Source organism: Stegodyphus dumicola, chromosome 12, assembly GCF_044657685.1.
Source record: "Stegodyphus dumicola isolate Sdum_Otavi_A_Nest chromosome 12, ASM4465768v1".
Taxonomy (NCBI): Eukaryota; Metazoa; Arthropoda; class Arachnida; order Araneae; family Eresidae; genus Stegodyphus; species Stegodyphus dumicola.
In genome coordinates, this window is record NC_140779.1 from 81,352,624 (window position 1) to 81,377,211 (window position 24,588).

The 24,588-nt window shown below is 32.6% G+C and overlaps 1 protein-coding gene across 1 annotated transcript; it reads left to right on the forward strand.

The window, feature by feature from the left end:
* The first annotated feature begins 1,863 nt into the window (after positions 1 to 1,863).
* Positions 1,864 to 16,464, forward strand: LOC146993702 (ninjurin-2-like). The gene is made up of 2 exons (XM_085806647.1): positions 1,864 to 2,350; positions 16,141 to 16,464. The coding sequence occupies exons 1-2, from the start codon at positions 2,120 to 2,122 to the stop codon at positions 16,351 to 16,353; spliced, it is 444 nt and encodes a 147-aa protein (XP_085662773.1). The 5' UTR covers positions 1,864 to 2,119; the 3' UTR covers positions 16,354 to 16,464.
* Positions 16,465 to 24,588: the final 8,124 nt, after the last annotated feature.

Here is a 24,588-nt window from a genome sequence, read left to right on the forward strand (position 1 = left end):
TCCTGAAGCCCATTCGTCTCGACTCGAACCCCGGATCGAACTACCAGAGTTCAGTGGCATTAACCGCTCGGCCGCTGGTGAGCCTTTCAGAAGCTATGTAGCGGATTTATAGAAATTGAACACTTTAATATTGAACTGAAGGTTTAACATTACATTTTTATTGCTCTTTTTTAAGAATGATATATAACTAAACTATTGCTCTCTTTTTAAATCAAATCTTAAAGTTCAGCTCTTAAATATTTTAGCATGATTTGTTTAACCGTTTTATAAGTACAATTTCTAATTATTAAGAAGTTTGTAGAAAGAAAAAAGTCAATACGTTTCTTGAAAAAGATAATATTAGTCAACTTTTAATTGAAAATGCATATTTTGGTGTTCGCTTTTCATATTTTTGGAACTTATTTCATTTCTTAAACAGGTAGTTCCATTATTGCAGCAAAATTAAGAGTTAAATTTATAGAGTCATTAGGTTACATCGATGTTGTTGCTTAGGGATCATTAGGTTATATCGATGTTGGAGACGTGAAAAATGGGCAGTGCCCTCGCCGGATCTGAAACGCTGGACCTCTTGAATGCGCGTCGAGTAGGCTTCCAATTAACCACAAAGGCATGCGGAAAGGAAACAGAAAATATCTTATATAATCCCTCTTTTAAAGGGCGGCCGAGGATTAGAGGACTCTATCGCCAAATCCTGGTGGTGACAAATTATTGTCCACCCCATTTTAGTTCGGACGCCGCTGTAGAATCGTTAGGCTTTTTTAAAGCAGGAGCCGTGAAAAATGTGTAGTGTCCTCCCCGAGATTCGAACGCTGGACCTCTCACGTCGCGTATGCTTCCAATTACACCCCGAAGGTATGCGGAAAGGAGGGAGAAAATACCTTATATAATTATTAAATTGTTGCCAGATGCATTAGGGCTATAATGCATCTGGCAACAATTTAATTGGGGCTATAGGCTTGAGAAAAGCATACCCTCGTGGAGGATTAACTCTTCTGTATTTTCATTACAGTTTGGTTTGGTTTATTTTGATTATGACACAGCACAGCCTAAGAGAAGGTATTCCTTCGTGGAGGAATTTCTAAAGTAAACTGGCTCCTATCTACGCTACATGGGGAGAAAACCCGAGAAAGCGCCCATGCAGCTAGCCTGTCCCTGGAATCTAACCCAGGTTGAAATACCAGTATTCGGCGAATTTACCTGCTCGGACGCTGTTAGGCGCCATTTTAACCACATATCGGAAATATCGAAAACGTCATATAATACACACATTCAGCAACAAACTTCAGAAATTGGGAGAAGGTTCTCGTGTTCTACGCGTTTAATCGCTAGCCGACTAGACTCAATGGCAGTAATATCAGAAATGCTATCCGGAATCACTTTTAAAAGTTCCAAATTAGAAAATTATTAGCATTATTTTCATAACTAACATGATCGACAAACATGTGCTTTCTTTTCCTTTTAGTGTAAAATAAACTGAAAGCAGCAAATTTCCCAGATCTAGATTCCGAATTTTTTAATTATATAGTCAAAATTTTAAAGCAATTTCTGTTTCTAAAAATGAAAATGTATTTTTTTCGCATTTCTCTTGAATGGACAACATTTAACCCGGTGTGCAGGTGTTTTGCCAAAGTTTTCATAATGAGCCATTTCGTTACCATGGTTATCGATCTCATCGATCAGTTATAACCTTCGTATAATATGAGTGAACTAAAAAAAACCCGGAAAGACAATTCACATTGGTCTTTTTCATTACGTCTAAATTGCCGTACATTGTGCGACTTTATTATAACGAGATCAACAATGGAAACTGCAATATACTATAAAAAGAAACCGAAGCACGCTCGTAATAAAAAGTGACTTTACGGTGGTTTAAAAAATATGTTTTCCGTTTGGCGAACTTGGCGAGATTTATCACTACCAGCTGTCAACCGTAACAGATATTCTACGACTTTGAACAGGTTTATCAGTCCAAGCACAATGCGGAGAGAAAACAACCAGTTGCGAGAAGATGAATATAAACTAAAGTTGTCTGTTCGTTGTGGATCTCTAGGCATAAAGTTCGTACTATTATTTTGAGAAGTAAAAATTTCATAGAATTTTTTTAACCTCCAATTAAATAATGCCTCAAGTGCAATGCAGAGCGGGAAATGGTGTTTGCGCTGCTTTACAATATCTAAAAAAGCTGAAATTTTGTACCTACTGCAGTCGAAAATCTTACTCGCAACTTTCCATGGACGTTGCTTTGATAGTTGTGAATGTTGCGCACATGGTTAAAATAATAAGAGGTGGCTCACATGATAACCTATATACAGTTAAACTCGCCCTAGTTGGACTTTCCATTTTTCTTGAGGTAAGTTTCTCAATTTTTTCCCCGTAGCTTTTAATATGTTCTCTTAATAATAATAATAAAGAAGAAGAAAAGAAAAAAAAGAAAGAAGTTTCTAATTTTATCGTTTACCTTAAAGTTTAATTCTTGTCGTAATTATTCTTAAGAGTTTTAAGGCTTTAAGTTACGTATAGAAGTTAGATGAAACACTTTACTTGCACAGAGTGCTTTTTTACTACATTTGAAAAATCCTGATTTGAAATTCCATCCTGTTATTAAAATAAATTTTGTCAGTGTTTCCTTTGACGATAACTATTTTCTCAGTATACTAATTTTAAATGATTTTAAAATACTCCAAGGTTTTTTAGTGGTGAAGCGGATGAAATTGCTAAAACTGTTATTTCGATCCGAGTTGAAATCCAGATGATAAGCTGATTATTATAGACGCGTTTTCTTTGTTTCATCTCCTATATGGCAGGAATAAACTCCAGGTTTCCTTAGGAAGTTCTCCATGGAAATTTCTTATCTTGACTGCTTTGCAATAATCACAAAACGTGAATACTAGGCAGTTTCCCTTAGAAAGTCCTCCACGAAAGCATCCCTTCCCATAGGCAGACAGCCGTCGAGTATTTAGCCATAATCGATTAAACTCATTAAGCAAACTTTCTGTAATGTTTTCTTCACATCACTCATCAAACAGGAATAAATTTAAAGTTTTGTAATATGTCGTTCTTACAGAAATCCTTTTGTGTATATTGTAATATATAAGTACGGACAAATTGATGTGGCTGTAATAAGACAATGGATAGCATTAACTGAGCTAAAATATTGCTTCTTGATTTGTGTAAGATTTTCTTCGTCAGGGAACCTTACTCAGCCTTAATTTGTTGTATACAGAGCAGTCCAAAAGTTCTTGATACATTTAAAAATTTAATTACGGAAACGTTATGAGCAACAGAAGAACAGAGTTCATAAATATCATAACACTAGTTAAAAAAGTCATTATATAGGGTGTACAAAATGTCCCTGAACAACTATATCCGATTATTGTGGACACCCCATAACAGATAATTTTGTAGCATTTTTTATAGTGTTATTACACATGTATGAATGTTTTCTCCCTAAAAATTCGTTTTGGTTTAATATGCATATGAACACACGCTGATAGTTCGGTTCGAGGCTTGAGTCCCGACGAATGGACAGGCTGCGGACGCTTTTGTGTTTTCTCCATGTGTAACGTTGATAAGAGCCAATTTCTCTTAAAAGCCCTCCACGAAGCATCCGTCCCTTTCCGTGTAGTGCCTAATAGAGAAGCACATATCAAATATATATATATATACACACGTAATGTGAAGATTTGGGAATTCGAAAATTTTCATATTACAAGAGAGTTGAGACGTGAGAGCCTGAAAGTGAACGTTCGGTGTGGGATGCTGCATGACTGCTTGTGACCATTTTTCTTCTATGGACAAGCAATAGGTTTGATAGATTATATGGCAAAGCACGATAGGCCTATTTGCCTAAGAGGAGGGATGCCTTCGTGAAGGACTTTCTAAGGGAAACTGGCTCGTATACACGTTACACATTGGGAAAACCATGAAAACTCTCATGCAGCTAGCTCATTCGCCTGAAAGTGAACCCAGGTCGAAGTTACCAGCGTTCAGCGATTTTACCACTCGGCCGCTGGTAGGCCGAACAAACGCAAGAGCCAAATCTTACTTCAGTACATTGATTAATTGCATTTGCCCACATTAGAAGACTGTCATCCAGGGATCTTTTTCAGCAGAATGGAGCTCCATCCAACTCGCCAGACCTAAAGACTGGAATTAGAAGTGCCTTTGCAACCATTGATCACGATATGATGCACGGTACAATGAACAGAGTTGGAATATTGGATTGATATTTTGCGCGCAACCAGTAGTGCGTATGCCGCGATTGTTTAGACTGGAATTAGAACAAAAGACTGGAATCGACACAAAAACTTTGAGCCTTGCTTGTAAAAGCATGATCAATATCAAAAGTGTAAGTTGTTCCATTCCCAAAAAACAAGTTGGGCATGGACGATTTCGGTTTTTTTCTCGGATGGAATATGGGCATGAACCTGTTTTCATGAAGGCATTCCTCTCCTTAGGAAGATAACCCTAGTGCTTTCCCATAACAAATAAATCAACTGAAAAAAAAAAGAGTCGATTTGTTTGACTTTCAAAATGCACTGAAATTTTGCATTTCAAATCAGCTCCAAACAAAAACTGAATTTTGATAGCTGTTGATACTTCATTCTAAAGGATCTTTTTGATAGCATACCCCAGCAAGCCCCACTTCACTTCTTCAACGAAAGTTTTGGAAACCGAAACACTGTGTTTGCCAAAACAAAAGCAAACAGCCCTAAAGATTGACTGTAGTATCACATCAGGCATAAAAATGCGTTGCGCTGTGGCAGAGTTTGGGTTGTGATGCAAATTACGCATGCCCTCGTTGTGAAGTCAAATGAAATTTCGAAATATGACATCAATGTGCCTGTAACGGGCCCCGCGGAGTGTAAAACGTTAATTACTATTTTAACGGTAAAGAATTTCTAATTTGCTCTTTTTTCTAAAATACCATATTAGGCGAATTTTCCAATTAGCCTTCCGTAATTTGAAATCATTGGCATTGGCATTCAGACTTGTTAAGCACTTTAAACCAAATCAAAACCTGAATTTTGTTAGATTTGTATTGGAAATTTTATGGATATGGAATTAACTATCCAATTGGTAAGAAGAGTAGATTGGCAGGTCATGAGGAAGGTTAGCATAATACGTCTAACTCTTCTCTGTTTCTAGTGTTTTTCCAAATAATTTATCAGCTATTCCCTAATATGAAAATTAAATCTGTTGAGTTGCTAATCTCATATAAAATGCAATTTATGATGAAATGAAGGAGATAGAATAGCTTTAAATAGAAATGAATTACCATTTCATATGAAACTGATGGGATTTAAACATTTTGCTCAACGTTTTGTTTACATTTATTTACACTCTCAAATCAAGTCGTAATTTAGTAGTCACATCCCATTATAATCAAATTACGTCTTTTTATAATTTGATTTTTCACAGTGCTAGAAGACAAAGGCATTACGACCTTAATTGAAATCTTAACAAAAACTTACAGAAATATTTAGATTCTGCTCATTATTGACTACAGAATTTTGATCGGCAAATATTGGAAAACGTTTCCAGTTTTTTAAATATTTTTATATTGCCTATTTTTAGTAATATTTACAATACTTTAGTTAAAATTTTATGTTTAATCTTTCATTGAAATAACAATATATTCTGACACCTCTGGCCTATATTCTAACCATTCTATTAAAAATAATTTATCAAAAATAAAGCTATATTTGTCTGCTTCTTTGATCAAATATAACATCAGCTGGAGAATATCAGAGTTCTGTGTATGAAGATGTAAGTAACTTTTACAGAATTTTTTCACATTTCCTTACTCTTACCATTATAAGAAAACATCGTTTAATAAATTTATTAAATAAATGAAATATTAAGTTTTATTTAAAATATGCCGGTTGCTATAAAGTATATGCCGCGCGGGAATATTTATTATATACCTAACAGATGAAGATACTTTTCTGTAAACGAAGCGCCACTTAAGGCCAAAATAAATATTGGCGCGAAAACTAACTAGATAGCAATAACAAAAGCCATACGTGAAACTTCATGAAAAAATTAACTAGTAATAACGAAGTAATGTATCATATAATATAATATATGTCATGTTTAATGTGCTCATTGCTGAAATTGTGCGTTACGCCGAATTTGTGCAGTTCTCCAATTTTTTAAGTGAAAACTGATCCCTCTGCATATGGGGAGAACTGTTCGTTTGAAATTATTGAAAGCAAGTTCTGTGAACAACGGTACGCCCCAGTACACAGCGATCTATTTTCGCTTTAAAAAAATCAGATAATTGTGCAACGGCATTGAGCACAACCTTAGCATTGCTTACATCATATATATATGTATATGATGTAATTTATTTACATAATAAATTTTACGCATAGTTAGGGTTTCTGCCATTTAGTTGGATTTCGCACCAACGTTTATTTTGGCGCTGAGCGGCTCCCCGTCAACGGAAAAGTACACTGTTTTCTTTATATTACATGTTACCGGTATACATGAATATGATGTCAAAAGACTGACTAAGATTTGTTGTTGGATATTATTGCAGCTTTTCAAAAATCATAATGCTCATATTTCAAACCGCAGTCGAAACTTGAATATCTGATAATAAGCTTTATCATTAACATTTAGCTGATCTCTCTTTCATCTAAAATTATTTAGATAGATACTGTAATTTCAAGAAAAAGGCCAGTTTCTGCAGTGGTTTTAATTCTCGAGTTCCTATGACGCTTTATCTAAACATCACAAACACACATATGAAACTGATACTAATTAAAGAAACGTCATGTCCATGATATTTTCTGGATTCATTAAAACACTTTGCTGTGTTAAATTGAACAAATAGTTTCTAAGAGCAGTCACGCAATGTAATCGTGCATAGAATGCATTAATAAATTAGAGTTCATTACCAAAATGATCTCCACCCAGTGGTATTGCGTGCAAGAAATGAAATCGTACATGCCTTGCTCGTTTCAGCCGTTGCGCGGTCAAGTTCATGATGATGTCCGAATAAAATAGATAAAAAAATTCTTTACAATGTAATCGAAAAACTTACTATTAAAGCCAGACAAAAAGTTCTTTAATTTACAGTCGGAAATACAAAATAAACACCTTAAAATTTGCGAAGATCCCTTAAAATAGCATCATGCAATTTAAATCGAACTAGTTGTAAAATCTATTATTTAATCAGTAGCGCAGTTTTAGAAATTCCTCAAAAATTTATTAGTTTAAAATTTCTTTGTCTTAATATGTTCTTAAAATAATTAAAGGTGTTTAAAATTAATAAAGGTTAATTATCTTCCAATCAATTTTTGTAAAAAGTATCATGTATCTTGAACAGCTGAAAATTATAGTTAAATAACTTTTCATCGTCAGGCGCCCAGCCGTTATAGTGGTTGGTAACCCGTAATGCCGTAGGGATGAGCCGGGTTCGAATAGGAGGGATCGGTGGCCACCTATTTAGGTGCTTCCATAATGAAATAGTCACTACTTCCGGCCCTTGTGATGGCCCAAGGTTAATTAAATAAAGCGCTGGGCCATTAAAAAAAATATCTTCAACAGTTTAAAGTCTCACTTTGAATTCCTTATGAAAGGTCAAGTATTAAAAGTTGTAGAATAAAATCCCTTACAAATAACAGCTTGAAGCTGAATTGAATTTCTCGAATATTTTTGCATACTACTGTTCCAAAATAAATTGTTTCAAAGTGTTGATACTGAAGTAAAGGGACAAATTCGAATTCTTTTTAGTTTTCCTCCCCAAGAATAAAAGAAACTTGCACTTTTAACTAAACAACGTGAAGCATCATCAAATAAAAAATGAAAATACATCGTTAAACACATAATTTTAACTCATTCAAAACTACATTAAATATGACTTTTATAAAACGTGAATTATTAGCCATAGTTTCAGTTTCTTCTAAAATAAGAAAGAGGGAGAAAGCTGGTACAATTTTTTGGGCCTGATTCTCATAAAGCGCCCGCATAGCACCCCATTTGTTTTTTAAATAAAATCGCAAAAAGCTTGACCAGGGAGCCAATTATTTAGTTTTATTTTACGCACTAATGAAAGTATTGCAATCGAGAAAAATTTCGGGTTTCAGATTTCAATCGAAATAATAGGTTTAACCGTTCCCGATTCAATTTCGACTATTTTTTGCAAGATGCCAGTACGTACGGACAGAATAAAGGACTCTATTCTAAAGTGGATATTGTAAAACGGATTCAAAATGGATTTTTTTCGTTATGCCTGTATATACATATATATCTCAACTTCAAAACGACTAATCGTAGAACGTTGAAATTTTGTATATTGGACTGCTATAATATCTAGCTGCTGACCTTCCTTACTTATTGCAATCGGCAGTACCAAAAGTATATATATATATATTTAAAAAAGATACTAATTATGCCGCCAGATAATTATGCAAATATTCAGAGTCGAATAATAAACGTGTCTCCTGAGCTGTTATTGCGGATGGGATATAAGAGGACGAAGGTTTTTCTGCGATTTATGTGCTCGTACACCTTCGAAATTCGCGTGTTTCTCGCAAGAGTTGGGTATATTTTCTACGGTATCAGGTAAAATGAAGTAACCATGAACTAATAGATTATGGAATTAGATGAAGAACTGTCGGTTGATTGAAGGCAGACCAGTCACAAGCGCAGGTGGCTAGAGAGCTCAGTATAACTCCCAGTGTAGTCTGCAGTTTGCGAAAACAATTTTCAACACGCTGGATCCATATAGAGAAAACCTGGATAAGGTCAACCAGTACTCACAGCGACGGATGAGGAACGTTATTTTGCGCTTTCTGTGCGGTGACACAGGACTGCTACATTTTTACAGTTATCATGTGAGCTGTATGCTGCCACTGCACCTCGATTTTCACTGTCTAGAGTTGACCGAAGGCTTCATGACAATGAAATAGAACAATGCCAAAAGACCGCAGTTTGCATCCCGCTCACTGCAGTACAGAAGACAGCGAGTATAGCATTGTGCAGACAATGTGGGTCCCTTGGACCAGACTTCAATGGAGCATCGTACGTTTTATTATATGACTCCAGATTCAGCCTGGAAACTGATTCTCGGCGTACCTGTTATCTGGCGAAAGTGTGAAATACGATACCATTTCTTCCTCATCAGGGAAAAGGATCATTGCAGCGGTGGAGGTGCATTAGTTTGAGCAGGCATTATGTTGGACCACCGTACAGTCCTGTATGTGTTTGACAAAAGCTCCCTGATTGTTATGAAGTACAGACAGGAGATCTTAGAGACTCATCTTCTCGGAAGGGCAATTTCATCTTGCCATCTTTCCCCTGGGTTGAAAACTGCCTTGCTGCAGGATTGACTGTCACAGGGACTGCCTTCTGTCCAATATGCCGTCACCACGCTGCGCTATCTATCTGGCTTGATTAGGAGACCATACCCATATTAGACTCATTTTCAGTTCAATATCCAAAAGTGGATTTCAAAAGTGGATTTTGGGCATTCCTTCACTATGAGTTTGACTGATAATCATGTTTACCTAAAATTACTTTTGAATGGTACACCTCTATTTCTGTTATGTCTGTTCATACGAAATTTCATTAAAATATGTCCGTTAGTTTTTCAGATATTCCAGATAATGTCAAGTGCGTGTGTATGTGATATTTTAAAAGTTCGCAGTCATGGTAAGTTGGTACAGTTTAGCAGGGAGCTAACTAGAGAAGATGAAACCAATCTGCTTTTTAATCATGGCCGAGAAAATTTGTTGTGTAGATCTGATTGGAGCAAAATTCATTACTGCGTTAAAATATCATTTTTATTTTAAACAGGAACAATAATTCAGAAATACATTTTAGTTTAAATTGGTAAGACACTAAAAAGAGCAATGGGTATTAATTGCATTCATATTTAAAAGCTCGAAAAGGCTTTGTTTTAATCTTAAGCAGAAACTATGTCTTTTTTTTTATTTTAAGCACTTTTCTTTGCGTTCTGTGAATAATTTATCATTTTCCTTGCACTTCAATCAACAGCATTGATTGCTCTTAGCCGTGACACCGCCAAAAGACTTTACAGGCCTGTGCTCGACTTTTCAGGGGCGCAATTGGTCTTGTTTTCTTGTTAATGGACAATAACACTCGCACACATAGGGCTCATCTGGTCAACGATTACCGGGAAGTCAGGATATTCGCCTCATGGATTGGCCAGTCAGATCTCCTGACTTTAACCCTACAGAGCATATCTGAGGCACTTCTGGGAGAGCAATTTCATCTCGCCATTTCCGTCTGAGAACCATTCCGTAGATCAAAACTACTTTGCTGTAGAAGTGGGATTGACTGCCACAAGGACTCCTGTCCAGTATGCGACACGTTGCGCGCCGTGTCTGGCTGTGAGAGAGGACAATACCCCATATTAACACTCATTTCCAGTTCGATATTACAGCGATGATTTTGGACATCCCTGCATTCGCAGCTTTACTGAATAATTGTTAAGTAGGCAGGAGACAGACTTATCAAGGGAAAGTTGCCTCCAAACCTAACTCTTCAACTACTCAATTGGTGTTTCGTTATTTATGTAGGCAAGTGTAAAAGTAAATTCAAAATTAAAAGCAAAATCAAATGCCGTAGATTACCAAAAATAAATTTAAACAAGTGGAACTTTGAGAAATTAGCAAGTAAATGACTAGAATTAAAATTAATTAAAGTCAAATAAGAGTAGAAAAACCAAATGTTTTAGAAAACCAAAGTAATTTAGAAACTCTCGCCTACAGAAAACTTCCCCGACACGAATTATGCATTTAAATCAAAAATAAACTATATACAATCTATAAAAAATACATAAATAATACTAAAAAAGCAAGTAAATAATAGTAAGTTTTAATTACCAAATTATATTTGTATTGGAGAGTGGAGCAGCATTAGTCAAACAAAGTGATGTTAAGTAGTGTGGTTCTGCTAACTTTATAAATAGAGGGTGCTAATGTAAGGTAAAGTTGAGTGTTAAGCTGCTACCTGTGAGATCTATTTTAAAAAAACCTAATTTTAAACTCTTAAGTAATGTAAAATGTGTGTTCTGTTTTCAAAATTGTTGCTAACTGTATTGTAAAAATTGAAAAATGTTAACTTTTACGTTATGTGAAAAAAAATTGCAAACTATTAAGGATTGTAAAAAAACTACGAAAAAAAGTTTTTTCAAGTAAAATTAATTGATTATAAGTTTGAAATTTTTTTTTAATGTTTTTAGTTAAAGTAAGAAAATTTATATATATATAAGAAATTTCACTCTCGTACGATACAAATTTACTCGGATATTTAATTTTAAAATTTGCACTTTTTAATTTCATTTTCAACTTGGCTTGAGAGATCAGTTAATTAAGTTATAACAGTTAGAAGAAATAAGTTTAAATGAAGTGCAGCAAAAAAAGTACATATTTTAATAGGCGTACAAGGAAGTCGTGCGGTGCCCATATCAGATTTTGTGTACATAAAATTCACAAGTTAGAATAATTAACAAATAAAAAACTAAGAAGGAAAGTTAAAATAACTAACAAATAGAAAAATTATGTTTGCAAAAAAATTTTGCACTATTATCTATAATGCTAAAATTTGCTTCTACAAAGTACGCCCACAAAATAACCCACAATTTCTTATAAACAAGAAAAAGATTACTAACCTTCAAATAAATTCATCTCTTTCAAAATGATCGACAGGAAAATACATTTTTTCCAACGTTTCTTTAGTTCTTACGTTTCTTAGTTTTTCCAACGTTTCCAACATTAAAACACTGTTTATAGGTATGTGAACTAACCGCTCGCAAAATAGACGTAGCATTTGATTTAATATCCGAGACGTTTTCAAATCTCTGTACTTTCATGGCCATCTTAAGCTATAGAAAAAGGGGGGAAATCAGCTGGCGAGAAGTCGGAAGAATATATATGGTGATTTATCACTGTAATTCAGTGCTTAGCAAGGTATTGTAGCACAAACAATGCTGTATGAAATCTGGCATTAAAGTATAAAAGAACCAAACTTTCTTTAGATCATCGAAATACTTTTTTATAGGCGTTAGAACTAACCATTCGCAAAATATGCGTAATATTTCTTTTAATATCCGAGATGTTTTCAAATTTCTGTATTTCAAATTTCTACTCTGAAATTTTCAAATGACCACATCAAGCTTCGAAAAAATGAAAAAAATTCCCTAGCGATAAATCATGAAAATTTAGAAAGTGATTTATCACTGCAATTGAGTGCATACTGCTGTACAGATAATGCTGTATAGGACCTAGCATTATCGTGTAACAGAAGCGGTTTTTCAGAATCAAAATGCTCTTCCTAACTCACCTTATCCTGTTTCTCAATCAAAAAAATACTGATTAATTGATTGATTTTCAGGGACAAAGTCACCGTGAATAAGTCCTTTGTAATCAAAAAATGCCTGATCGACATCTGTGATCTCGAAATGATCGAAAATGATCTCGACATCTATACTCTTTTCAGCCCAGAAGGGATATTAGTCTGGGAATGGCATTTTGGCCGTCAATTTTTGTTTTTCTTACAATTTGTTGCAATTGTACTTGAATTTTAAGTAGATATGCATTATTTTTCCTATATTATTCATTTAATAAGTAATTATTCATCAAGTTTATTTTCTTTTATCATATGTAGGGATTCGAACAATAACCACTACCAGGACCCATAATTACAATCAATTCTGGGTCCCGAGATTCTCTCTTCCAAACCGTCTAAGGTAATAATGTGCCTTTTTTTATTTCTCTCCTTCTCAACCAGTATCCGAGTGATTAAGATGGCTGAATACTGAAAGTTCGAAACGGATTTGAAGCTAGAAGAACTGGCTGGCTACATGATTTTATTTTCCCGCGTATAACGTGAACACGAGCCAGTTTTTCTCAGAAAGTCCTCAATGAAGGCATCTCTCCAGTTAGGCAGATATTCCTAGTATGTTTTACCATATTCAAATAATCTAACCTAAACTTTATCTCTGCTCTAAGAAGCCCACCAGCGGTGGTCGAACGATGAACGTTATTAATTCGACCTGGTTCGATCTTTAAATCATCGAACTTTCAAAATAGGAAATATTCGTTATTCAAAATAGGAATTAGTCTTTTATCAAAAAAGCGTTCAGCTTCATAAGTAGTTCGGTTAGACGTTTCTAGAGGAATTAAAATGGTGATTTTTTCCTTAACTTCTTTTCTAGGAAGAAAACAAATTCAGGGTGCTGTATCTGACCATGAGCGCGAAAACAGGTAGCAACGATTTCCGCTTCCATTAAAATCTTGTTACAATATCGCGGTGTAAATACCGCTCACAAATGAAATCCTTTAAATAGAATATTTTTATTCAAAAGCCTCAATACCTTTCCATGAATAATTATTCTTTAACAAAACAAATCGCTAAGCTGTTCATTAGATTAAGTTTCCCCTCGTTGCTGTCTCAACCGGCCCAAGTTAATAGATGGATTTTTAAATTAAAGAATTTTTCTTTTCTTTTTTTTAACTAACTAATCGGTTTGAAGTTAATAGAGAGATTTTTAAATTAAAGATTTAAAGACTTTTTTCTTTTTTCTTTCAAATTTAATATGAGGTATTTTTTACCATTCAGCCTCTACAGAATTTCAAACAGAAGGATGAAAAATCTTCTGTTTAACACCATTGCTTAAATTACAAGGATTTGCAATTCCTACGTGTTGGGCTTAAATATGGGATACAGACATTTCATTCCCAAATCGAAGACCGATCATAGCTAGGGCCAGAACTCTAGGTTAACAGCTCACTGCCTACTCTAACTAAAATATCTAAAAGAATTATACTCATTAGACTGTCTCCTTTCCATGGATTTCTCTCCGATGAGCAATTTGGATTCTTGGAGATATTTTCCATCAGTAAGCAGCATATTTGCATTATTTGATTGAGTGAGTACAGCTATTCACCCTGGCTATTCACAACCGCCAGGCAGCTGCCTTACTCATGCTGGACATGGTCACTTTGACGGCATTTGGTGTAAGATAATCTTCCACCTCACAGAACTTAATTTAAAAAGACAGTTAATTTTGTCGATTTTTTTTTCCTTCTTAAAAGAATATATATGTGTGAAGTATGGAAACATATTATCATCGGCTGCCAGTACATTAGCTGGTGTTTCACAAAGATCAGTAGAGGTTTAGTTTTGTAACCTTTATTATCTGTTAGAAATCATTCTTATCCATTAAACACCAAAATAAGCTCAGTATTGTAATATATGTATTATAAATAGTATAATAAACTGTATTATATTTATGAATATCAAAATATAAAGGTACTCAAAATCAATAATTTTGACTTAATATATATATATATATATATATTACTATATATTTTAAGGGTTGTTGCTCATTTGAGGCCATATAAATTTGATTCACTGAAGATGATTCTTTTACCTACAACCTTTGAATAAGTTGACCATTCAGTGAATAAGTTAGTAGTATTGCCTATACAATAATTTTAAAATCATTGCGAAATCACCGTGTTTATCTACAATGATAAAGTCTCGAGAACTACTCATCGCAGGGTATAAGTGCCCACAGAAGACTTTCCATGGAAACAAACTCCTATTCATTTTATACATAAGAAAAATCCCACCTAATTAGTCCACTAACAGCCAACATCAAAACAGGAAGAATTTTTACAGCTTCGTAATGTTGTCTACTTGGTCTTTGATGGGCTAATCAAAACATACCCATATTAGTGCAGTTGGCTAAATAGAGTACAGCTGCATGCAAAATCTGATTGATGATACTCGAATGCTATCATAAATTGAATAGCTGAAGCACCCGAATTATGTGCATGAAACTTTAAAAATTTATATGTAAAATTAGGATTTTCTGTTTGATATCTTCAACCTATTTTTGCTCGAGTATGCTTGAAGTATTTTGTTTATAGATTCGGTGATTAACTACGACTTTTTAGTAGTTTATTTCTTTCAGATGTTGCATGATTAAAATAAAAAGAAGTGTATATGTAATAAAATGATAAATACTATTCGTATACAATAGTCAATACCCATACATATCCAAAATTTATATGAGAAACTTGATAAAAAAGTGTTATTTCTCGAAATTCTTATGAAGTCTTAATGATTCTAATAGCACAAAGTTGCATTTTACCATTTATTAAAATTTCAGTTTCTTTCATATACTAAATGATATATTGAGAATGGTTAGAAATATAGACTTGTTTTTATGAAAAAATAAATAATGGTTAGTAATGGTTAATAATAGATTTGTTTTATTGTTAATTTTTATGGCATTATAACAGCTTCATATTATTTTCAACGATTTCAAGCAAAATGGAGTCAGCAATAGTTATGGTTCCATGTGGTATTATGGTTTCATATAGTTTCATTTAGACATTAATTAAATTTATAATTATTTGCCCGAAATGTGAAGCTGTTTTAATAAGATTTATTCCATCATTTAGCATGATGTTTTTATCTCAGCAAACATCCACTCATGTCGTAAAAGTAATCTCTGTGAAATATGCATATGTAACAAATAGTCATAAATCCATTTTTTTGATACTGCATACAACGAACTTTTCAGTGCTGTTCTATTGACGGGACGCCAGTCGCCGAATATGGTAGCATGTTTACAAAGCGTCAGCAATAGCTGTGCAGTAATGTAGCGAAGAACGAACATCAATCCAGTAATTTTCCCTCCTAGATTTTCAGATTGATTGTAGATGGGTCATTCTTCGCTGATTTACGCAATTCTTTGATGTTTTTTTAAGTAAAAATAAATCGGTTTGTACCTAGAGAGGACTAGATTCGTTCTCTCCATGTACACAGCAAACTGTTTTAGCTTAAAAATATCAGTGGATTGCACAAATTTGGCATTGAGCACAGCCTTGGCATTTGTCACATTATATACGTAAAATAGTTATTCTTTTCATGAAACTTTATGAAACAACGCTTATGTTTGGCACTAAGTGAAGCCCGCTGACTGAAAAGAACCCAAATTTTCTCTACGTAAGCTCTTAAAAAAATGAATTAAATTTATGTTATCTCTGCTTCCTTAATAAATTTAATTTTAAAGTGATTATTGACTATCTTATAATGAAAGATTAATAACAGCCACATAATTAAAAGAAAACTCTCTTTTATATATTTCAGGTCTCGATAGGATTTCTGCTTTGCATCAAGGAAAGGTTCGACATAAACGATGAAAGGCAACATCGTATGCTGAATGTTTTAAACGATTTAGCAGTCTGGCTGATTTTCTTCTCAGTTACTGTGCACGTTTTTGTATCCGTATTTGTGGAAGAACATCACTTGCCCTATCAAGCAAAATATCGGTCACAGTCCAATTATACATCGACGCATTAATAGTTGTATATATATATACTCTGTATACTAAAGAACAATCCTCTTGCTTTGCATATTGTAAATTCATTCAGAATAATTTTGAAATATAAATTTTTATTTCATAAAATTAAATTAATAATATTCATTTGTTTTAACGAAGAACTTATGAATCATTATCAAAAACCTCAAATATAAGGAATCTATACTAATTACAATTTCGTCACATATTTAATGTGGCAAAACAGTAATTAGTAGGAAATAGAATTAAACATAATTCATCAAGATTAATTAATTTGATTTTGTTTTCTTTATTTACAACAAACTGATGAAATGGGATAATGAAGACTGACAGGAAGATTTCATGAAAACAGAACTAGAGAATAAAAACGATTTTCTAGAAGCATAAGCTTTTCAGTTACTAAGAGGAAAAAAGAAATTGAAACTATTTTAACAGTAGATTCTAATTTTAATTTCAGAAACCAAGCGCCCATAGCTGAGTTAGGGAACATTTGGCTTTAATCGATTTACAATATCCAGTTAGAGCCTTACTAACTTTTTAATGAATATTTTTAACCTATTATCATCCGATTAGATGAAAAATTAATGCAATTGCTATTAAAAAGGGGGTGTATAGTTGTGCTAACTCATTCCAATTTGGGAACGCCTATAACTTGTTTACTGCTATCTTTCACTAGTAAAAGCATTCGTATTATACTTACACACATCTGATCCTTAAAATTAGGTAAATAATAATTCTAAATGGTTACCTTATTTTTTAATTTTTGTAGTTTTTTCATCAAGAAAGAATTTAGAAAAAATTAGAAATTCCTAAAATATATATGAAGGTTATAAGACAGCGATTCTCAACCAGTGGTACGCAAAAGAAAAATAGGTGGTACGCAAAGGAACAAAGTATTTTTGACTATTAAATTCAAAAATTAAATACTCCAATATCCTGTTTAAGTTTTTTTTCTAACACTCGTAAATTTACAGCGTTACCGTACGCAGTGACGGAGCTCAGGCTTTAAGAGGAAAATATTCCGGTGTTATTTCTAAAATAAAGAAAGGCGCATCGGAAAATAAATTTACTCACTGCTCCATTCATCGTGCAACTTGAGTAGCCAAAACAATCCCCGAAAACCTGAAAAATCGTTTTGAATCAAGCTGTGAAAATTGTTAATTTCATTAAAAGCCGAGCTTTAAATTCAAGAATAGTTACGATTTTATGCCAAGAGATGGGCAGTGAACATGAAACACTTCTCTTACATTCCGAAATAAGGTTACATTCTAAAATAAAAGAAAAAATTCTTTAATCAGAATTTCAAATTTTTATCTGTGATCCAAAATTTGAATTGCAAAAATATTTATTTAGTGAATTACAATTGGCGCGTTTAGCATATATAGCTAATATTTTTGGAAAGTTAATTGAATTAAACTTAGGATTACATGGAAAAAGTGTTAATTTGTTTACAGTTACAGATAAAATAAATGCAATGATAAAAAATCCGAGCTAATTATCAAATAATTGGATAATAATATTTTAAGCTTTTTACCACTTTTAGGAAGTTTTCTAACTGAAAATAATTTGAAAATAAAAGAATTAGCATCCGACATTTAAAAATCATCGTTTTTCATTGCTAACTAATTTCAACATGTATCTTCTCGAGGATTATGAAAAAGAAAATTGAGTTAGAAAACCATTTTGTTCAAATGTACCTGAAATTTTATCTCGGGACGAAAAAGAACAATTGATACGACCTATTTGTGTGAATAAGGATTTTCTTCTGCGAACAAGGATATATTTGAAAAATAAATACAGAACAAAATTTAAAAGTGGATCCTAACTTAGTCAAATCTAAGTGAAATAAGACCATACATAAAAAAATTGATATCTCTTAAACAGGCCCAGATTTCACATTAAATTTTAGAATTAAATTATTATAACTTAAGTTTTGGTAATTAAAATGGTAACCAAATTTAATGTAATATCTTTTATGTTTGCATATTTAATACAAATAGTCAATCGGTTGTGCAAATGGCAAAATATATTTAGATACGTATATATATATATATATATTTGTATATTTCTTTTGAGAAACTGAAAAATAATCATTGTAAAATGTATTGGTGGTAGTAAAGATTTCCAATTTTTGTTTAGATGGTACGCGTTAGTCAAAAGGTTGAGAACCACTGGAAACATAAGAAAATTCTCCAAAAGTATAAGTTTGTCGTAAATAAATGTATAACAAAATAAAATAATGACAATAGTATTAAAAAAATTACTTTTTAGACCTTATACGCTTATTTTCCACACAATCCTCATTTACTGCTACATTTTACCTAGCATAGGTTTGCGAATTGAGATTGGCATCCAACCCTACTAGAAACAAGAAACCTGATCGCTACTTTATTCGTAACTCAGAGGCAGTACTTAGAACTAACGAATACTATTAATCAAAGAAGTGAAACGATGAAATGAAATCATTTGTACCCGATATTTGAAGCTGCTGAAAGTACATACGAGACATTTTCTGCAGCAGCAACTATAGTCTGTTACTCTAAAGTAGGCACTACAGGGTCATAGCAACCCTGCCTTCATTTGCGATCATAACTTGTGTCGTTTTTACCGCAGCGAAAATGAAGGGATTTTGGCAAATTAGAGGATTTGATCCTTTATGGCTGCAGTTGTCGTCGCCAGTCATGGCTTGGGGTTAAGCAATGGCTTCAAAGTGCCTATTCTAAAGTTACAGACTATAGTGATGCAATGCGAACATTGACAGAAAACCGTACTTAATTTCGGTAATGGTTAAGTCATCTTTTCAGTAATCCGTGATTCGATGCTCCAAGGGCTGTTGATCTTTCACGTGTAATTTTCTATGCTCAAACAATCTCTTATTATAATATAATAAAAAATGTAGCCAATCAGCTGCATCATGCTGTACCAGGGTCATAGCTAGAGAGGGCATCTGTCCCCGGGCGCATAATCCAAAGGGCGCCAAACTAATGTTACGACATTTTAGAATTAAATGTTTTCCATCCTTGGCAAGCAGTAGGGGGCGCGAAATCTTCAGTTGTCCCTGGGCGCTGAAAACCCTAGCTACGACTCTGTGCTGTACGCCCATCAGCTTTCAGCTGTAAAATAGCTGAACACCGACAGTTCGCCATGAGTCTCAAATGTCAGCGAAAAAAGCTAGCTTCGGTTCCTTACTATATATAACGTGAATCTGAGCTAATTGTCCTTGAAAGTCATCTTTTCTTTGACGCAGATAGCATTCATATGCTTTGCCATAATAGAATCCAGTCATATTTTGTAGTGTTATTCGTACAGAACTATACGAGTAGGATCCGTACGCTATTAAATAGTCGTACAATTCTTTGAAGCTATGCAATATTATCAGTAGATAAAAAATACGGGTTCTGCGACACGCGGTGTGGGCGTGGTCAATGACGTCACACAGAGGGCGGGGCTAAAGGCAACGTCATCACACTAGGAGGCGTGGTCGCGAGTGGAGTTGAGTTGTTTTTAGATTGCTGATTGAGCTGCAGACCTCCTGCTTTTCATTAAGGTTAGTTTTTTTATATTGGCAACGGGCAATATTTTCTGCATCTTAATTTTGATGATATAGCGATACTGCCCTCTATTAATGAAAAAGTGAATTATATGTTTTAGAAATATATTTTTTAAGTCTGGTGTTAAAATTATTCAATGCGCGACTCTGAAAACAATGCAAAAGAAACAAATATAAAAAAGACTTTCCTTTAATGTAACTACAAGATAATTTGTTTTTATTACTCAATTTTATTCTGATAGTTTTATCCTTTCTAGTTTTAAATGAAACTTTAACTTATTTCTTAGGTTTTCTGTTCATAACAACATATTCATTTACTGTCATATTTTTTTAATACTTAACGTTTCTAATTTGTAATATTTTATTTAATTTCCACATACTATTTTTTTTAATACCTTTAATAAATTTCAGCATACTCTTATTTTTAACTTATATGTTATATTTCACAAACGTTCCGGCACATGCTGTTTATTTGTTACATTACTTAATTTTAGATGCAATTTCACACTTTTTTGAACGTTATAATGTTCAATATATTCTGAATTTTAACTTCATTTACTTTTTTTAAACCACTCTACTATTCTATACACACTTTAACTTAGTGGTTTGAAATTCTATTTAAAAAGAAACGTTTATTTTCCGTGATCTTAGTTCTTTTACTAAATTTTCTACAAAATTTCTAATTTCTTTCACATGTTCAACAATATCTTCCTTACATTACCGAATATTTTTTTAAAAAACTTAAGTCTATAACTGTTAATTACTTCTCTTACGTTCATGATTTCCCTTCTGTGTTTATATTTCTTAATTCTAGTTTAACTTATTTATTATAATGTTTTTATTTCTGTCTCATCACTCGTAATTCCAACATTTTATCCCTTTTTATTTATTTTAACGATATGTATTGTTTTCATTTACTCCATATTCAAACATTTCCTTACAATTTTTAAAATACTTGTTTTATTCTCCGATTATAATAGATCATCTACAGGTTTTACTCAGAAATTTCCATTCAAAACTTTACAGTTTAAAACCATTTATATCTAACTGTATTTCTTTCTCATATAGTTTTACGATCTTCAAAGTTTCTAACATCATGTTTAGTTTTAAATCCCTCTTACCTTTAAGTGTGTTGATAATTTTCATTTCTAATTTTACATCCACATTCAGTGTTTCATCCACACATACCAAAATATTTCTTACATCTTCTGATATTTAGTCTATGTCATATTTCAGTACTTCAAATGAATTTACACTGCTCACATTATTATTTTTTCATGTTTTAGAGACACTGACTATACTAATTTTACTATTTTTCCTACACTAATTGCATCTATGTCAGCACTCATGATAAACTAGCAATTGTTTTGCATCACATGCATAAAGAAATTCTTAAAACCAACTTTTTCAATATCCTACTCAAATTACTGTTTTCCAGATGGGAAATACCAGTATTCTTTGGTTTTACTCTGTTTCATCTTTCTAAATTTTAACATCTTACTTTTAATTCTAACATACATCTTTTGAACAGTTTTTTCTTTTAATGATAGACTTACCTTATTTGTTCAAATTAATTCTTTCATTCACCTTCTTTACTACCTTTCAGTACCTTCATAATTCACTATGCAAACGCAATGTCTTTCACTGACATTCTGTTTAATAATATTACAAGTTTCGTTAATTGACAAAAAGCGAATTATTTCTCAGTTCAAAATAGAACTACTATATTTTTGCACAAACATTACCTTTATCCATTCAAGACACCCCTTAACCTGTAACTGACGTAGCGATAGGAAAGGAGACACTCATCATATGCTCTTTCGACATTTGAAGTTTCTAGAACTTCTTTGACAAGTATATCAATACCATCAGAAAATATACTTAACATTTTTACCCTGTTTAAAGGCAACATACTGTTATAAGAATGGTTTTAGTTAAATTTATAAGACAAATAAACACATTTTGTGCTAAATAGGCATAAACATTTAGATTCAGAATATTTCTTTTAAATCCGATGTAAGACTTGAATTTCATTCATGATACAGATTGTCTCTTGATTTTCTTTTTGTTTACCTTACACTAATAGAAAATTTTTATTTTAGAATTTCAGCTTTTAACGAAATAAAAACTACGATCCACCTGCTGTTTTTAAGAAAAGGAACTTTGATATATTTCTGAAAATGTAAATGCTTTTAGAGTTTTCTTTCAATAACGTTGATTTTCATTACTTTACTAACTTCAATAATTCTCTTATTAGCTAATATGAATGAAAGAAGATTGTCAAAAATGTGACACAGTATAATTCTTACGAACATACGTACCTTTACCAGCATACAGATATTACCGATTGAAATGAAGAAAGATACAGATATTTTACTACAATCTACATTAAATTAAAAAAATATTTAAACTTTCATACATTCCAAAGAATAAACGAAAACTCAATAGATATTGTCATGTTTGTGTATATGAGATAAAAGTTTTAAGAATGGTATTTAAAGTAATGCTTAGAACTTCATAAAAGCGAACATTCACTGTGTTAATACACATATCATCAGTTATTTACATTAATCAATGTAATATTAATCATTACATGTACTATATGCATATATATTTAACGTTTAATTGTCTTACAATTGAATAATTAACTATTGAGAGAAAGAGGTTCATATCTTACACTATTTAATTCACATTGAACAAATTTTTCCATCAACCACATTTATTAAATTCGCCAAAGCTCTTTTATTTCTGCATTTTCACACTCACGACACATTTTAAATGTAACTATTGATTACCATTTCAAACACCGATATCATAACTCAGTGTAAAACTACATCATAACTCATTTTTTCCCTACTAACTACAATTTTATATATTCAAGAAGTACATCTAAGACATGATCATTTTCTATGTTCTAGCAAATCGATTCAATTGCGAACATACTATTAAGACTTGCGATTTTAGAAGACTTGCATGTATTAACGATGTCAACGTTTCTTCGTTTTTATGAGATTCGCATCAAATCTTGTCGCATTCGAATGTGGTGTAAGAGATCACTTTTTCTTTTAAACACTTGTAAACAATGGATGCAATTTATAAGAAGAGAAGTATCATGCTGTTTCAAAACATCATCATCAGCATATTTCTGTTTCTTTTGACACCAGCAAAATTTAAAAAAAAAAAAAAAAGGTTCGTGAGATTTTCTTCAAATTCTGTTTTACTTGAAAAAAATGTCCGAACATTCAATACGATGTAAAGATTCATATTGTTTTAAATTCTTATGCTCACTAAATATTTTTTATCATGATTTACTCTTAAAAGTAACTTTATAAGTTTTCATATCCTTTTTACATGAAAAGAACTTGTGATTATTCATTACAAAATTCTAAGACGAGGAGCTTCGCGACTTTTCAAACTATAAACTTAAATTTCTTAGGACATACACTACATCTGATGTTTCTTTCATGAGATTTCAAATATCTCTTCAGATTACTCGTATTCAAGAAACCTTACAAATATATCACATAAGTTCAGCGAATAATCGCTTCATAAACTCTTAAATTTTCAACACGAGTGAATCACTTGAAGCATATACTGCACTGTAAACATACAATACTTAAAAAAATTGTTATAAAAAATAAAAATACATTCATTTCACCAAGAAGCTTTTCTATTTAAATACATTTATTTATTTCCAAAGAACAAGTTTCTGTATTACACATAAAATATACTTAGAATTTTCTTACATTAATTAACATCAAATTAACAGCAATATCCATTTACTGACATTTGATATACATGTTTGCTTTAAAATTAAAACTAAAATTTCAATATATTTCTATTAAAAAAAACATAAGGAAAAAAAATAGTCATAACATTCGATAAGTGTTGATGAAATCATTTCGTTAATGTATTTTTTAGATAATTTTTGCTATTTAAGAATGCTACGTATTTCTATATCATTCAGAATTGTCGTTAGATTCAAAAGCGAATATGAGGAATATATGTGATACAGAGTTAAATGTGGAATTATACGAAGAATTTTATTCACGAAATGAAGCTGATATTTTGCTAGATGAACTATCACATTATGATTTTAAAAATATTAGTTTTGAAATTAATGGGACTCAGTATGTTCCACGAAGAAAAGTACTCGGTTTTGGTGATGAAGGACTTAGTTACGAATTCTCTGGAACGAGCATTTGTGCAGAACCATGGACTCAAACTCTTCTAAATGTAAAAGATTATGTTGAAATGATAACTGGCAAAAAATATAATTTTGCTTTATTGAACTATTATCCTGACGGAGTGGCGAAAATTTCAACGCATAAAGACAACGAAACTTGTCTCGAACCTAAAAGTGATATACCTATCATCAGTTCAGGTGCAAAACGTCAAATGGTATTTACCAGGCGAAATTTCACATCTCGAAGCATGGACTTAACTCATGGAACTCTCCTTGTAATGAAACCCCCAACGAATCAATTTTGGATGCATGGAATACCCTCTCAACCTGACGTTAAAGATCCTAGAATTAGTATCACATTCCGAAACATAAAAATTTCGAAAATTAAAAAACAACGCTTGGAAGATAATGAGGATGAACTTCCAGAGGATGCCTGGTTTGCCCACTATATGAAATCTGTTCCTGAAAATATCTTCATGCCGAATAATCGAGAACAGAAAA